The sequence below is a fragment of the Gadus chalcogrammus genome, chromosome 3, assembly GCF_026213295.1.
Source record: "Gadus chalcogrammus isolate NIFS_2021 chromosome 3, NIFS_Gcha_1.0, whole genome shotgun sequence".
NCBI lineage: Eukaryota > Metazoa > Chordata > Actinopteri > Gadiformes > Gadidae > Gadus > Gadus chalcogrammus.
In genome coordinates this window covers 19902356-19919412 of record NC_079414.1, presented here as the reverse complement: position 1 = coordinate 19919412, position 17057 = coordinate 19902356, and the positions used below count along the sequence as shown (strand labels likewise).

The 17057-nt window shown below is 46.8% G+C and overlaps 2 protein-coding genes across 2 annotated transcripts in view; one reads left to right on the top strand and one right to left on the bottom strand.

Annotated features, from left to right (window-relative positions):
• The first annotated feature begins 276 nt into the window (after positions 1-276).
• LOC130379627 (guanine nucleotide-binding protein G(I)/G(S)/G(O) subunit gamma-13-like) lies at positions 277-2213 on the top strand. The gene is made up of 3 exons (XM_056586572.1): positions 277-740; positions 1548-1650; positions 1760-2213. Exons 2-3 carry the CDS (start codon positions 1553-1555, stop codon positions 1863-1865), a joined length of 204 nt encoding a protein of 67 aa, XP_056442547.1. The 5' UTR covers positions 277-740; positions 1548-1552; the 3' UTR covers positions 1866-2213.
• The window catches only part of chtf18 (CTF18, chromosome transmission fidelity factor 18 homolog (S. cerevisiae)), a 15134-nt gene continuing 196 nt past the window's right edge, over positions 2120-17057 (bottom strand). Inside the window, exons 1-22 of the mRNA XM_056586444.1 lie at positions 17010-17057; positions 16513-16584; positions 16240-16387; positions 15727-15919; positions 14071-14163; positions 13508-13560; positions 13262-13409; positions 12818-13072; positions 12215-12312; positions 11986-12109; positions 11516-11652; positions 11276-11369; positions 10549-10647; positions 10197-10327; positions 9247-9361; positions 8602-8826; positions 8347-8496; positions 7658-7788; positions 6090-6234; positions 5847-5954; positions 3880-3946; positions 2120-2441 (exon numbers count right to left, since the gene is read on the bottom strand). The exon at positions 17010-17057 is cut by the window's right edge and continues 196 nt beyond it. Of these exons, the coding sequence (XP_056442419.1) occupies positions 2320-2441; positions 3880-3946; positions 5847-5954; positions 6090-6234; positions 7658-7788; positions 8347-8496; positions 8602-8826; positions 9247-9361; positions 10197-10327; positions 10549-10647; positions 11276-11369; positions 11516-11652; positions 11986-12109; positions 12215-12312; positions 12818-13072; positions 13262-13409; positions 13508-13560; positions 14071-14163; positions 15727-15919; positions 16240-16387; positions 16513-16584; positions 17010-17057 (2756 nt within the window). The 3' untranslated portion in view covers positions 2120-2319. The remainder of the gene's footprint in view (positions 2442-3879; positions 3947-5846; positions 5955-6089; positions 6235-7657; positions 7789-8346; positions 8497-8601; positions 8827-9246; positions 9362-10196; positions 10328-10548; positions 10648-11275; positions 11370-11515; positions 11653-11985; positions 12110-12214; positions 12313-12817; positions 13073-13261; positions 13410-13507; positions 13561-14070; positions 14164-15726; positions 15920-16239; positions 16388-16512; positions 16585-17009) is intronic.

Genomic DNA, 17057 nt, shown 5'->3' with positions numbered 1-17057 from the left:
TTGTCATCCCCTATTAATGAATGTACACTGACTGTACACATTATGGGCGTACAAGACCACCTCAGTGCTGCCTCGAAATCCTATCCTGATCTTGTATTCATCTGCACAACTAGACTTTTCAGGGGGTGAAATACAACACTTCTAATGTACAAATGAATGTCGTGCCAATAAAAAATAAACATAAGCTGTGCTGTTATATTTATTTTTTTCTTCAATTGTCCACACTGAAACACCTGCTTACTGGTAATTACAATTGCATTGCGGCACCTAGAATAACTCCCGTTTGGGTTGAACAGTAGCCGCAACTTATCGGTCGCCGGGAAAAGCTCGTGAGTTCTCTGGGTCTTTTGGGACATGACCTCATTTGAATGCTTCCTGCCTCCAAGCCCACTGGATATCCATATAAACTCACTCAAAAGATTTCCATAAAGGTGCGCCAGGGACCGAGCACTCGTTTGACTAACAAACCAACCCGGCTCCAGTTGCCGCCCTGCGCCTCCCCCCTCCAGTCGCTACAAAAGACGAGCGCAAGGGAGTGCCTACAGCCAGACAACTAGGACCTCCTGCACTGCCCAGCGATAGTGTACCAGTGTAGAGCGGAAAATCCCACGGAAACGAGATTGTACACAAGCTCTTTAGTCTGCTCACTCGCTAGTGTCCCAGATTTTGTCCTCCATCACTCGGCTGACGGGAAAATCGAGCGGCGCAGAACAGCGGACTACTTGCCTACAGGCCTAACGGTAAAGGCGCACTCTAAATTACGTAAAGGCTATTTCTAAAAATACTATGGAAGCAGATCTTTAGCTGTATTTCCGCCAAGTAAAAATGACCGTGTCGATGTTATAGATTCAACACTAAGGGGCTAGGCAGTGTTTATGGGACATCAGTACTGCCAGTCAAACGCGACAGGCCCGTGTTAAAATTGTTCTGTAGACGGCGCTTGTAAATACGGTATATGCAATCATTTGTTTGACGAACGATGAAGAGCACTCGACGCATATATATTGCATCTGTAACAGTTATGGTTATGATTCTTTACGGCCTACGGGGTTCACTGCGAACAGCTGGAGGGGCTGGAAACGCCAGTATAATATTGGCATCCGAAAGCCACGCTCTCGTAAGCCAATATTATAGTGGCGTTTCCAGCGCCCCTCCAGCTGTTACCACCTCCGGTGAGCATCCGCGACCTACTTCGATCCATTAGACAAATGAGTGGGCGAGAAACCTTCTAATCGGCCTCTAATAATAAACTATCGGACCGGTTTGCCGTCGCACCACATCGCTCCACTCTTCGAGCAAGGTGCCGAGACGGGAAACGAATCGTCGATATAGGACATCTTCCTTATTCTGGATTTAAAAAAAATAATGTTTTAACGAACGACCTTGAATTGTGTGTGTTAAAAAACATATGCAAGGCTTTCACACGCAATTATAATTTATATGAATGCATGTCAGTGAATGAATGAATACAACTACTCGGATAACTACACTGAAATGTACTTATTTGAAATTTGTCTGTGATGAATGTTTGAATGTTTTGAAAACAGGCACCATGGACGAGTTAGACGTACCACAGATGAAGAGGGAGGTGGAGAGTCTTCAGTATCAGCTGGCAATCAACAGAGAAAAGTCCTCAATCACTGTCACAGAGTGAGTTTATTTCTCCCACACACGTACAGAAATCACACACATGCACACACACACACTACTGCTTCTGTGCTAACGGGCCGATATGTGTGTGTGTGTGTGTGCGTTTCAGGCTTGTGAAGTGGATTGAGGGCTGTGTGTGTGACGATCCATTTCTGAACCCAGAGCTGATGAGGGCCAACCCCTGGGTGGAGAAGGGAAAGTGTGTGATCCTCTAAGGGGCGATGCAGATGCACGCAAATATTATCACGGATGCACACCTAACGACCCCCCCCCCCCCCCACACACACACACACTTTCACGATGCACTTCCTCATTCTCTTACACTGCTATGATTATTATAAATATTTATTTGGACTCCCACGAATGCTTTTTTAATTTATGCTGAGGACTGGCAGACGACCTGGCTGTATGTGTGAGTGTAGAGCGGTGCGTAGCTTTCTAGACGTTTGCGTAGTTATGGACCCACTGAGCGATGTTATCAATCAAGGTTTTTATTGGCTGTTTGTACTGTCAATCAAAATAAACACTGTTTTGAACTGAATGGGATTTTTCGTCATTTGAATAAAAGCATCAACTTCGGAACACACATTTTTATATACATTTACACAATCTTTGCCGTGGAGAACGTCACAGGCTGGTGTGCGAACGCCGCCGGTCCATGGACGGTCGTCAGAGCAGCTCTCTGATGTACACGTTTCTTCGGACGGCGTTGGAGACGCCCTCGTTGAAGCGGAACCACACGTGGCTGTTGCCGACCGCCGTCCCCATGGACTGCTCCACGCTCTTCTCCCCTGCACGCACAACACAGGCGTCACGCACAACACAGGCGTCAACCTCTCCTGGGGCTTCACTCTCCCCGAGCCTTCCCCTCAGTGGATTCCGCTAACCCCCAGTATGTCAAATATATCGGGATTCGTCAGGCTCAGTCTTAACAAATTCCTTATCGAATCTCTATTAGTACTAGAAACATTTTGAACAGCCCCTAAATTGTCAACTGGAGCAGGGTTTGTGATTTCATTGAAGGAAACAACTATATCTATATTTCCATAAAATCCACAAAAACTAATTTCAAAAGATTTGATAGTATTCAGATTTGATGAGCCGATTTGGATACGTTAAAATGTAAAAAATGATACGCTCAGTCTTCAGACTATGTTACTATATTTAGTTGAGATGCATTGCCCTGTGGTCAGAGTATGCCTAGAGTTCAAAACAGCTTGATTTGTTATTATTCGTATGATCCCATGACTATATATATGCCGGTTTAAAGGTGTAAGAAGTTAAAGATTGCCCAACCCTAACCCTTCGATTTTAGTTTGACAATCTTCGCTTGCCAAACAAAAATGGCTTGTTAAAATAAGACATATCTTTGAGATTAGTTTGTGTATAGACTGGATATTTCACACCATCAGATCCCTGATACTGATATTCAACCCGGATACTTCCTAATATCAAGGACATCGGGTGCACTCGGCGAAATATGTGTGAAACATTGTCCAATGTGCAAACAAGTTTATCTGAAATAAATCGGTGGTTGAGATTGAGCTATTGAGCTATTGAGATTAGGAAGCCAAAAAGGGGGAATAGGCTTTTCGCTAGTCAAACAGAATCCTCATGGTGGATATCAATCTTTAATATTTGTTTCAGACAGACGGTGTACCATCTGTCTGAAACAAACCAAATATATAAAATGTCTCTTAAATGAATCTATCACATTTTACGGAAGGCTATACAATTAAAACTAAACAGGCTACAATAAGTGTGTGTGTTTTTGCGTCATCGCCTCAAGACAAGTGCGTCATCGGTTTAAGACACACCTTCAGGCAGGTAGCCCTGTTTTAATGGAAATGCAAATTTTAGCCCCACTGGAAGTGGCCTAGTCAAACAAGAGTCGGGCTAGGCCGGTATTGTAGAAAGTATAATGAAGAAAAAAAAAAGACTGCTCAAAAAGCTATATAGTGGTACATAACCATGTAATGAACTTATTGTCACACTGTAAATACAAACGCTATCACTTCTACTTGGGAGCACAGATCCCACTTTCAATGTCGGAATATTGTTATTTTCTTGATAACCGACATAGTTTAACATTAGAAGCCCTTCAAGGAATTTACACTTCCGGTTACAATCATGGAGATAAGGTTATGAACATGTGACTAATAACGTCATTGTATGTAGCCATTGTATGTATATATATATACATTAATAACAGACAGAAAGAACCAGTACCTGTCTCTGAGGTCAGGACTTTCTGGGGTTTGGGGGCTACAGCTCGACCAAAGAAATCCACCTCCGGCTGCAACACACACACACACACACAGAAACACACACACAACTTTAATCAGAAACCACACAAAACACTAGGTCGTGGCAGCAAGGTCAATTGGAAGTTTTTCAAGGTTTGCATGTGTGCACAATCTACACACACACACACACACACACGCACACATGTCATTAGCCTGGTTCCAGAAAGCTTGGGCATTAGGGAGGAGTGTGGACTAGCTTCTCATTACCCTGCTCTCTGGGGGCAGTGTGAGCCTCCATTAGTGAGAAGTGGAGCGGCAGGAGGAAGCCCAGAACACGACCCCCCCCCCCCTGTTCTCCAGTCACACCACTGGCCGCACTGACGCCAGCCCACCTCTAGGGGGGCTACATATTGACGGAATATGATACTGCCATATCTCTATTACGATGTTGATACTAGCTTCGTTATTCTTAAACGCATGTGAAAACACAAATGTTACAGGAATATGGATCAGAATAGAATCATAACACTTCTTAAAACACGAGGGTTTAGTATGTTCCTACTCATAATGGACTGGTTCATCATGAACAAGAAAATAAATAGCATGTCTACAGATGAGGACATGTTGTGCAGTATAAAAACAATATCTACAGAACAGGACATGTAATAAACAAATTAATGTTTACAATTATCAAGAAATGAGAGGCAGCAACAGGGCCCAAAGACACGGTGTGTAGCCTCAGAAGGCGCGGGGCGCTTTCCCCATCAACTCCCTGGTGGAGGTTAGGGATGATGGGTGTGGAGAGCTAGCATGTCAACCACACTGTACTGATCTGATGTGCCGGATCAGAACGCAGGTCTGACCTCTGCACCTGACAATACGAACCCTGTGGCTGCAGTTCCTTTTCTCCCAAAATACTTCCTGCTAAATCAAACCGCCTGAAACGGTAGGCAGATTTTAACCAAATTTTACAAAATTGACTTGCTCGTCAGAAACCACCCGGCATTAACAATTGAGGTCAAATGTACAGCATTATTAAAGCGCTGCTGTAGTGATGCATGAAAAATAAAAACTCCACATATCCATAGAGATTTATGCAGTTTGAGCATCGTTATATTTCTACTAGATATTAGATATTCAACAGAAATGTACGCTCTGAACATCTGATCGGTGACACTGGGAACTGAAGACGTGATCACCCAGAGTGTCTACCAGAATTCTGGCGGGCTTCGAGCAGCCGCGGGCCGTGGCCAGCTGTCTGCCCCCACTGTGCCCAGACGGCTGTTCACACACACACACACACGCACGCACACACACACACACACACGCACACAGAGATGTAGTCCAATCAGAACGCGGGCCGGACCACCTCCAGAGGTGGTCTAGGCCATACCTGCTCGGAGACGGTCCACACCTGATAGTTGATGCGTCTCACTTGCATGCACACACGTCACATGGTATGCAGACCTGCATGAGTTTGAAACTTGGATTATGTAGCGGTTTCAAGCAGGTTCTTAATCGAACACCGCTATATTGCGCTATAGCATAATCGATATCGAGTCAATATATTGTGCGACCCTGCTCACCTCCTCACTGAATCTCATCTGAGCTCAAAGGCCTCTCACCAGCCTTTTGGATGTGATCAGTTAGTCAATCAATACATTTATTAATAGTGAATGGGTATTCGGTGAATATCGATAACTGTGTGAGTGAGTGTGTGAGAGAGAGAGAGAGAGAGAGAAATCTGGTGAATTAGTTTGAGCCCAAACCAAATCCATGTACACCTGAACCGTGATTCGCTGCGGTGACTCCTCTCTGACTCCCCCTACTGTTGCAGTCGTGCCCCTACAGCTACAGGCAGTGAGGGGCGTGGGTTCAGACCAAACACCTCCCAACCACCCCCTGTGTAAAACGGAATGAGTCGGGGGCTGGATGCGCAGCGCGTCTCACCCTGATCTCCACCGTGGTCTGTCGGACGATGGTTTCCAGCCTCTGCTGGTGGTTCTTTTTGGGCTTGGGATCACTGGTGCTCTTCGCTTTCTCTTTGGGCGCCTCCGTCTGTGTTGCACACACCGAAACATCAATATGGCTTCATGGAAAATATTGGATTGTATTTGTAGGGATACAATTACATAGTGTACAATTTCTTTGTATGTGAATGTGCGGTGATGGATAAAGCAAGATCAATCTGACCGCTGCTGGGTTCCTCAGCATCATCAGATGCTCGGCTCTCCTCATTTTCTCCTGCTCCATCTCTCTGCTGATCGTTTGTTTGGCCTGGTATGTGAGCTGGCGCCTTGGAGGCAGACCTGGGAACTTCACTGCCTCATCCACACGTCTGCACATGCGCACGCACACACACACACGAGAAAAAGGTGATTGGAAGCAGGACAACACGTGCACTATGGCAGTTGAATGTGATGGAAACAGAAAGTCCCCATTTTCTGATGCCCAGATTTAGATTTAGAATCCGTCTCTTTCCTAATACCATAATCCTTTTACGTCAGATCCCATCTGAACTCATCCCATTCACCCACGTAATGTCCAACGCGAAACATGAAGTCATATTTGTTGTTGATGTATTAAGCATCTTTATGGCAAATAGCCAAAAAGAACTATATTTTTCCATCCATAGAATACATACCGATACGATTATCATCATTGGACTTGAATTATGCCTTTTAAGTGAGAAAAGGCTGGATTAAGATCAAAGAAAAAAAAAGGTTGAGCATAGAAAAAATAATGAAAAAAAAAAAAAAAAAAAGCACTTCCCTTTTCCGCCTGCATTTTGCAGTGAGTGGGCACCTCGAGGTGTGCTAATGGAAACCACAACAACAACAACAACAACAACAACAACAACAACAACAACGGCTCAGTGTCCCACAGGGCTGGCGTCAGAGGGTGGTGTTGTGGCGGGCCAGCGAGGGCAGGTAGATGAAGCCGTACACCAACAGCAGTAGCAGCAGGGCCACGGCCAGGGGCAGGCCCCAGTCGCTGGTGACCAGCACGCTGTCACAGCGGGCCTGCAGGAGGGAGCCGCCCTGGGCCTGACGCCGCTCCCCGACCTGGCCCAGCATGGCTCGGCGCGATAGGCCAAGCTAGGCTAGGCTGGGCTGGTCGGGTGCTACGACAATTTCAGAAACCGGGAAACCGAAGATCGGGAAAAAAAAAGCGCCAATCTTCCGTTTGCGTCGTTGAAGATCGGGCGTCAACCGCTACACCCCTTCTGGACGGATGTTGCTCCGGCCCGCTCCCCTCCTCTCTGTGTGGTTCCTCTTCTTGGTCTGTGCGGATGTGGTGCCACTGCTGGTTCCCCTGTCGTCCTGGCTCTCTTCCAACCCTGGTAGTCCCCCGACGGCGATCCCCATGCGTCTCATCTCCGCCCCACTGGTCTTCCCCGTCCAGCTGGTCCAACAATAGCCTCTAACTGGTGATTGATGTGCCGCTTGCCACCTCCCCCTGCCCCAGCCATCACCGCCTCAAACAAACACACACGCCAGGTGTTGAGGGGATTACTCTGTAAGCCCGCATAGAGCCTCAAATCAAACAAGCCTTGACCTCATCAACCCCGGAATCACACATCTGCTCACAGAAAGTGTGTGTGTGTGTGTGTGTGTGTGTGTGTGTGTGTGTGTGTGTGTGTGTGTGTGTGTGTGTGTGTGTGTGTGTGTGTGTGTGTGTGTGTGTGTGTGTGTGTGTGTGTGTGTGTGTGTGTGTGTGTGTGTGTGTGTGTGTGTGTGTGCATGTTTGTGTCCACTCACGGCTCCAGGATGTAGGTGTACTGTCCCTCCGGGGTGCGGTCCTGCCGGTAGGAGAGGTTGTAGGCCAGCATGGTGTCGATCAGCTCCCTCATCTGCTCCTTCTCTCTGGTGCTGAACAGCTGAGGGTTGACCTGGAAGAGAACGTGGCACCGTGAGCAACGCCAGAAGAGCCGGGGAAGCCGCAAATCGACATTTGCTACAAGTAAAGCAGCGAGGAGTTGGAAGTGTAAGAGGGTAAAGGGATTTATAAAAAGGAGTAACAAGGGTTACCTCTGATCATTTAGCAGACACTGAGCAAAGGTGAACGGGCAAATTGTCTTAAGACACAGGTCATCAATGAACTGCACGAAGCAGGCAGGGGTGAGGGCATCTTCCGAGAGGATGCCAACATGTATGCTGCAAATATTGATTCAAACCAAGAACCTTGCAGTGGGACACATTAATCACGATACTGATTTTAGGATTCTTTTTCCTCAACTTTATTTGTACCCGTGTGTTTAAACCAGGGCTACCCAATTGGGGCAGCCCTGAATAAATATAAAAATAAAAGCCTGAATAAATTTTGGCCCTCCACTTGGAAGAATTTGAGCACCCCTGGTTTAAAACCATGTGCTAAGGGACTGAATATAAAAGTAAAGGTAAAGGCAGAATGAGCCAGCCAGCGGGTCAGGTGTGGGTGTTTGGCGTACGGGGCGTAGCTTGGGGCAGAGGATGTCCAGCAGGAGGGTGAGGATGTCGGCGCTGAGGCTCAGCTCACTGATCCTGCTGCGGACAGCCGGGGGGATGTCGGCCATCATGGTGGACAGAGCGTTCCTGTTGGTCTGGAGACGCGTGGAGGCCTGCGGAGGGAAAGGCCGGACATCACACAACCTTTCGCTTACATGAACTAGCTTTGTTGTTTTGTGCGTTGCCTTGTGTTTGCGTTGCGTGTGCGCGTGTCGTACATCGTGCTGACTGTGGGGGTAGCTGAGGCGGGGGACGTGGGCGTGGGCGAACAGGAAGTGGAAGGTGACGGACAGGAAGGGGAGGTATCTCATGAGGGAGAAGTTCTGGCCGTGCATGATGGTTTGGTTGAGCTGGTCGGAGAAGGACAGCCACTGGAGCCCCTCGCACACCAGGTGCATGTTGGGGTCACGCACGCGCATGGAGAGATAGTTGTCGTACAGTCCCTGCAGAAAGAGAACGGAGGAGTCAGGTCTTCAACATATGTATGGTGCGCAACATATCTTTTCCAGTTTGGGCTTAGTTATTTTGACATAATCATGATGCATTCATGAAGCAATCATTTTCCAGAATACGTGGAATATTCTAAGTATTTTCTTCACTAATGTGCGTGTGTGTTATGCTTTAACATTTCATTCATTCCAATCTCATCTTTCCGTCAGCAAAAAGACGAACTACATTTCTGTCCCTGGCTGGGATTAATAAATCTTTTCTTTACTTTAACCTTTCAATTGATCTTTCACCGCCTGCCACAATTGTATGTGTTTGTGGCATGCCACATTCCCTGTACACAAGCCCTCATGGCAAAGTGAAGGACCGTGGGCGTCCCGCGTCCCCCTAAAGGGCTGCGATGCGTGTCCAGTTACCTGAGAGACCTTGTCGTACTCCCCGCTGGACTGCGCTAGGAACAGGATGTGTTGGAATCTCTGAGCTCCGCCTCCTTCGCCCGGACCCTCGTCAAACCCGGGTCCGACACGCTTCCTGAACACCAGCACAACAACACGGGGTCAGCCCGGACACGGTGGGCAGATCAAGGAGCAGGATGTGCCCTGGGGCGCCTGACTCAGTTACCCCTCGGGGCCACTTCCTGTCCCAGCTTGGTTGAACCCCCTCAAAACTGGCTAGCTATGAGTATTATGGTCTGTCCATATGGGTCTTGTTATGTCTCAAGCAAGCCCAAGTCTAGCGGCATGAAGTAAAAGCTAAATCATTTGGATGTCCTGCACCTCCCTTCCGTCTGGGACAGGACGAGATTTACAGTATCCGGACAAGGGTACTCCCAACGATGATTCACGGCACTGCTATGGTTGTTAAAACATGTTTTATCTGCAACTCATCAGCGAGGAAATTAGTCCTTCTCAGTTCCCATGCTTGCCCAATTGACCCCATCATTTCACTGCCCATATATGGCAGTGGAGCAACGCCTGAGGCCATTTCCCCTTGCAACAAGCTGGACCGAGAGCGGGCAGCGTTTTGCTGCAACAGTGTGTGTGTGTGTGTGTGTGTGTGTGTGTGTGTGTGTGTGTGTGTGTGTGTGTGTGTGTGTGTGTGTGTGTGTGTGTGTGTGTAAACCTATTTCACACACTCTACACAAGTTTGCAGTGAAAATGGAGGACGACTACCAGGTCTATTGGTTCTCACGTGTCCTCTCAGGTATAAAGTATTATTCATATCAAGTCAAAATTCCCAGAGACTTTTTGAACCCAAGCATCTCACAGCGTGGGGTCAGGCATCTGGCACAAGGAGGCCTACAGGTAGACCATGTGGTTCTAACTTTGAGGCAGAGCGTTGAACCCGTCCCCACTGGTTAATGTACCTCTTCACCCGAGGCAGCTGGAAGGTCTCCTGCCAGAGATGGAACAGGCCCTTGTTCTGGTCCTTCTGCCCCACAGCCACGCTCTGCACCGTCCGGGTGTCCACCATCCTCTGACCTCGACCGTGGAGGAACTACACACACACACACACATTTAAACAATTGATTTAGGTCCAGATAAAATATAATTTAATACAGGGCCAAAAATAGTTAAAGTGCACACGCGCGCGCGCACACACACACACACACACACACACACACACACACACACACACACACACACACACACACACACACACACACACACACACACACACACACACACACACACACACACACACACACACACACACACCTGCAGGGTGTTGATACAGGAGCGGATGTCGTTGTCCGTCTTCTCACACAGGGCCATCAAGGTCCCCGTGTCCGCCTTCATCCCCTGCACCCGGGAGATCTGCCCACAACACACAGCATAAACAACAGGCACGTAGACTACACACTGCCATCTGAACAACACACAGGTAAACAACACCCAGCCATCAGAACACACGTGGATCCACAACACACAGCTATCAGACCAACACACAGCTATCAGACCAACACACAGCTATCAGACCAACACACAGCTATCAGACCAACACACAGCTATCAGACCAACACACAGCTATCAGACCAACACACAGCTATCAGACCAACACACAGCTATCAGACCAACACACATCTATCAGACCAACACACCGCTATCAGACCAACACACAGCTATCAGACCAACACACAGCTATCAGACCAACACACAGCTATCAGACCAACACACAGCTATCAGACCAACACACAGCTATCAGACCAACACACAGCTATCAGACCAACACACAGCTATCAGACCAACACACATCTATCAGACCAACACACAGCTATCAGACCAACACACAGCTATCAGACCAACACACAGCTATCAGACCAACACCCAGCTATCAGACCAACACACAGCTATCAGACCAACACACAGCTATCAGACCAACACACAGCTATCAGACCAACACACAGCTATCAGACCAACACAAATTGTGTGTAGGCGAGTGTACCTCTGATAGTCTCTGTGTCAGGCGGGTGGGCTGTGTCTGGGGGAAAGCCAATAGGAAGGCTTGCAGCCTCAAAGGCCTGAGAGCTGGAACATAGCTGAAAGGACAGACAGATGAATGAGACATCAGATGAATGTTGCATAGAAGCCTCCCTATTCATCCATATTAGCCATATTATTGCCTTATAAGCAATTTCCAAAAACTACAATTCCCTGCATGGACGACATTTCCAACAACTCTTACAGGTCATTACAGATGCAGATGATCGGTCGAAGGAGGACGCCCTCCTTTTTCTTCTTCTTCTTTGTAGTTTCTCCGCCTTCCTCTCCCCCGTGTCCGTCTTTTCTGTTCAGAGTGGCCAACAGGATGTTGATGGCGGCCTGTTGAAGAGGACAGACAACCAGAGAGTAGCAGGTGAGGAAGACAACCCATCTTAACTGACAAAAAAGGCTTGGTTCAGGTGTAATTTGCACTGGTCTAAAGGCTTACATATGGTTCCGGGTTGACGCGACGCAATGACCACGCAGTCGCTTCGACGCGTCGGGTTTAAGTTAGCGGACCAATCACAGCCCTTGCTGCTGCGTCACCTCGACGCAAGATTAAAAATGTTGGGGGGCGCACGTCAGGCCCTTGCGGTTAAGGGGCCTGTAAACCCCCTCGCGTTGCTTCACCGTGGAACCATAACTAAGCCTTAAGAGGATCTCGTGACGTACCGTTGGCGCACCGTCGATCTCGTCGATAATGAGGCAGTTAGGTCTCTGATTGGTCCCCAGCACCGACTTCATCTGCGTTGCCGTGTCGATGCGTCTCTGGAACACCTCGGCGCTGCGGTCGTCACTAGCGTGAAAAAGGACAGACATTTCAAAAAGAACACCATTTGTGAAGTTGTTTGAGGAACCGGAACTACACAAACCTATTGTGTAGCAATGTTCATCGATTTACCTGGCATTGATTTCTACCACGTTATACCCAGCATGCTTTGCGATGACGTGAGCCAGGGTGGTCTTCCCTAAGCCTGGAGGGCCGGACAACATTGCCACCTACAAGTAGGAGAGAGAAATAGAGAGAATTCGATAAATACTGAAGGAAGTCACAATCTTTTAGGGGATTATGAGCCGTAGGGAAGGAATATCATACACAGTGTTGTGACCCTCAATGTAAGTATCAGGGGACAACATTGACATTATGTTTACCCTGCAATGAAAGCTGTGAAAAACGTCAATTGGGTTTATCTTCAACAGTTGAGTCTATTTCCTGTGCCCTAGTACATCAAAGTAGCACATAGATATTAGTGTTATGAGCAACACCTGTGTTGTTCCAGTCCATAGGCATGTTAACGAGCTCATGCCTTTAACTGCAAGCATATGAACAAGGGTCTGCCTTGCAATGAACTGTAAGCAAGTTGATGAGTGTATACCTTTAACTAAGTATATTAAGTGCTTGCCTTGAACTGTAAACGTGTAAACGAGTGCATACCTTAAACTATAACCCTGTTACAATTGACGTGTGTATACCTTGATCTTTAAGCATTTTACAAGTGTGTACCTTGAACCTGGGCCGTTTATGATTGTCCAGCTCCGCCTCCAGAATCTCTTCAGTTATCTGACTCTTGGTTTTGAAGGTTTTGAAGTTGGTGTTCTCAGCAGCTTGATTGGGTTTGAACTTGTTCTGGTACGGGTTCTTGGCCTGGGCCTGGGCCGGGGCCTGCCTGTCAACCTGAGGAGGCCGCACCTTCCTCTCCCTCCCAAACACAACCGTGTCCCAGAGCTTCAACCACTTCAGCAGACAGCGGTTGGTAAACTATACAGGAACACACATCCACCAAATCCATGACACAAAACACGCATCGATTCAAACTTCGGCCAGCATCAATGGGTGGCATGTTTCGGTTCAAGTTTTAAAACAATATTCGGGTCCTTCGGCATATCGTACATTCCAAGAAAGACCGTATCATATAAATAAGATAAGACAGGCCATGGATGAACTCACGTCATCACTGAGCAGCTCTGTGTAGTGGTGGGGAGAGAACCTGTCCACCCAGAGTCGAGAACGTCGCCCTTCCTCATCCTCGTTATCTTCCTCTTCCTCCTCCTCTACCTCGGGGCCACCAAACTCGCCAAACTGCTCCGTCACACCGCTGTGCACAATAACAATGGACATGAGGAATCTGCAACCTCTTCAGATGTTGGTCTCATGTGTCAGAGAGGTGGGTGTTGTGGGAGGGGGGGGTTTTACCGAGCGAGCATCTCCGACAGGCGTAGAGATTCCTCCACAGCCTGATGATGTTGCTGTCATCAAAATAAATTATCACAATGACATCATAGAGCACCACTTAGAAATTACAATTCAACCAATTTTCATTGATTTACAATAAATCGCTCAATGTGTGTTTTATTTCGGAGGTAATTTAAATTAGCATTTTAAAAAGGTGACATATTATACCAGCAGGTGTGAGTTTGATTAGCTGTTACAAGCCGTATTGAAAATCCGCCTCTTCTAATATCACTAGTGGGCGTGTCCACCTAGATATGCTGTAAAGATCAGTCTACCAGCCTACCCAGTGGGCTGAAGCAAACGCTGCTCATCTATCACGCACACTTGTGATTACAGAAGAGGCTGACTTCAAAACGTCTTTCAGTGGCTGATCACACTCTAACCTGTCGGTATAATATGTCACCTTGAAGGGACACTTCATGACTCACATCAGTATTGTTTATGTTCGACTGTTTGTTGTGAATAAAGTTGTCATGCATTGTAAATACGGGAGGTGGTGAGCGATAAAGCAGCCGGGGACTCACCCTCTCTGCCACCTGCACCCTCAGCACGGCAAAGGGTTCTGAGAGCAGGCCCAAAGAACCGTCCAAGTGAAGCGCTCTCCTGGGATCCGCCAGCTGAACCAACCAGAGGCATCATGGGTAAGTCAACAGAAGATATTGCAATGCATTTACATTTAGCATACGCTTTTATCCAAAGCGACTTACAATAAGTACATTTGTCATAGGAAGGTGAGACAATATATCGCTGTCGGTACAGTAGAGATGTTCAAAGAACCAATCGCTAGGTTAAGCCACTCCACGTATTAGGGATGCAAACAATTAATCGATTATCGATTAATTGTCGATAAGAGATTACTCGATTAAAATAAATTACTTGCAATTAATCGCATTTTAACCCGTAATTCCCCAACCGTCCACGTGAGGGCGCACTTGACGCCAGACGTACTTGACGCACACGCGGGAACACAAGCGGGAACACAAGCAAAGCAGTGCCGTTTTCCAATACCCGTACTTCCATGAGTATACTTAAAGGAAGTATACTATCCGCACTGGCTACTACGTTAATTTTTCAGATGCGAGTGCTGTTCCAAATCGAGTACTCCGTGGTGCACTAACCGGAAATTACTATCACGACTGCCGCCGTGGCTCCTCCCCCGCAATAAACATCCCGCTTTGAACGGTGAACTATTTACGCCTAGCAGCTATAAAAAGCTATAAAAACTATAAAAACTACAAAATGACTCTATTAATGCAGGCTATGTGGAAAATGCGCCGACTTTGGCTCAGCCTGGCTCCGCCTCTTCTGCTACGTAGCTAAGAAGGCTGCCGTTGAGTACGGGGAGTGTCCTTCGATCCACATCGCCGGATCTGAATTGGAGTACTGCGTACTCAAATTTTGGCTAGTAAGTACGGACAGTACGGGTATTGGAACACGGCAGGACAAGACAAACGAAAAGCGGGACACTGACACGATGAAGAGGGCAAAACGGAGTGCAGTATGGAGCCACTTTAAGTTGGTTAATGACGACAAAGACGCCAAATGCACAATATTTGGAAGTATTTTAAAGTACAACAACTAAACGACTTCGTTGAATTACCACCTAAATTTGTCACATTCAGAAGGAAATTCAGCTTCTCAGAAGAATTGCCGCTTATCAATTGATCGATCATCGATCGATAAGATGAAACAACTATCGATTAATGAATTACTCGATAATTTGCATCCCTACCACGTATACAACAAGATAGCTAGGATAAGATGCTACACAACTAAGTACTATAACTAAGTATGACATACAATAAGTGTGTACATTAAGTGCCAGGATGAACAAAATACAATAAGTAGGAGAGGTGGGACGGGGTGGCTATTCAGAGTCTAGGTGAACTCTATAATACATACATATGTTCAACAACGTGTTTAAAGTGCATATGCGGCCAATTTTCACAAAATAAAGGGTCTCAACATTTTGGTGAATCCCTTTATTACGTGGATATTAAGAAGTGGGTATCAAGCCAAATGTGCTAAACTGCTGAACTATTCCTTTAAGAGCACCGGTGAGATATTAGGACAAAGATACAGGTCACCTACTAGCCTGCGTCTCCGTCAGGCCTTCCAATTGGGTCCAAGGAGCATTTCCATAGTAACCTGTGACCAGCGGCTAATTAGCAGCTAATTACCTTCCTCCCTGTGTTCTCCTTCTGCCTCAGGTAGACCCGGTTACCCGAGGAGTCCGTCACGGTGATGTACTCTCCGTCCAGAGGGGGGCGTTTCAGCACACACTGCGACGCCGTTACCGCGGCCGCGGCAGTTCTCTGGGGCGTCTGAGAGAACGCAGCGAACCCGCTGACGTCCAACGCGGCACGGGTGGGCCTAGAAGATGTAGAACTCGACATGATTGATACTCAGTGACTGAATTCACATAACCGAATTATGCCGCAATTATGTCATATAGTCGTTCAGACTGAACACGCTTTTAGAGTAACTTATCTGTAATCATTTTTAATAAGTTAGACTTCTTATCAAGGATGTCTGGAGATGTTTTGTTTGCAGACTACAGGGTTTGAACCCATAACCCTTTGGCTCCAGGCCACGGCCCTATCCTTCCACACTATTTGGCTGGGTCATTTTGAAAGGGAGAGGGTGCTCTCCTTTATAAAAACACACTTTTTCCAGCCATGCATTTTTCCTACCTATGAGTGGATTCATATTGCTCTGGGGAGGATGGAGGGGTGATGTCATCAGTACGCGTCGTTGGGGCTGTGACCTCATCCGTCTGCTGCGAGTCGAACAGCCGCTTGACAACACTGGCATCCTGCTTTTGGCGCTTTGCTTTTGGGGCTGTAAACAAAGTACATGGTCTTTATTCATGCTACAATAAATATACATGCAATATTAATATAATGCACTCAAGCAGGCATTATAAAACATACACATTAATACCAAAATGTTTGAGTTCAACTCACTAATGGGAGGATCAAGTTGCAGTGGCTCAGTTCTTTCCTCGGAAGGTGGTGGGGGATTCTTCGTAGGTTGCACTAAACAGAGAGATATGGTGATTGAATGCACAAGCACAAAATCGGACAATAAATGCAATACAATGAAGAGACACTGTGAGTGTGTTTATATGTTGTTAACTCCAGTTATGCTTTACTCACTTGTTAATGGCCCTATTTTGTGTACAACTAATACAGAATATGCTTTAGTTTCCTCACCCAGGTGAAGCACCAGTGCGCATTAATAACAGTAGGCTACATATTGGGAGATGAACTATGCCACACCGTCCGTTGGAGGCGTTATAACAGTTCAATACAAATACAATTGTTATTGTCAGAGTAAAAACAAAACAGACTGACCTGATATAAAGCACAGTTACAGAAACTTCTAACGTCAAATGCGAGTATGAAATAATAGAGCAACGCTATAAGGTTACACTTCCTAAACAACATATCTGTCAACTCACCATTATCCATTTCGGCTAAAACTTCCAACTCATCAGCAAACTGTTGGT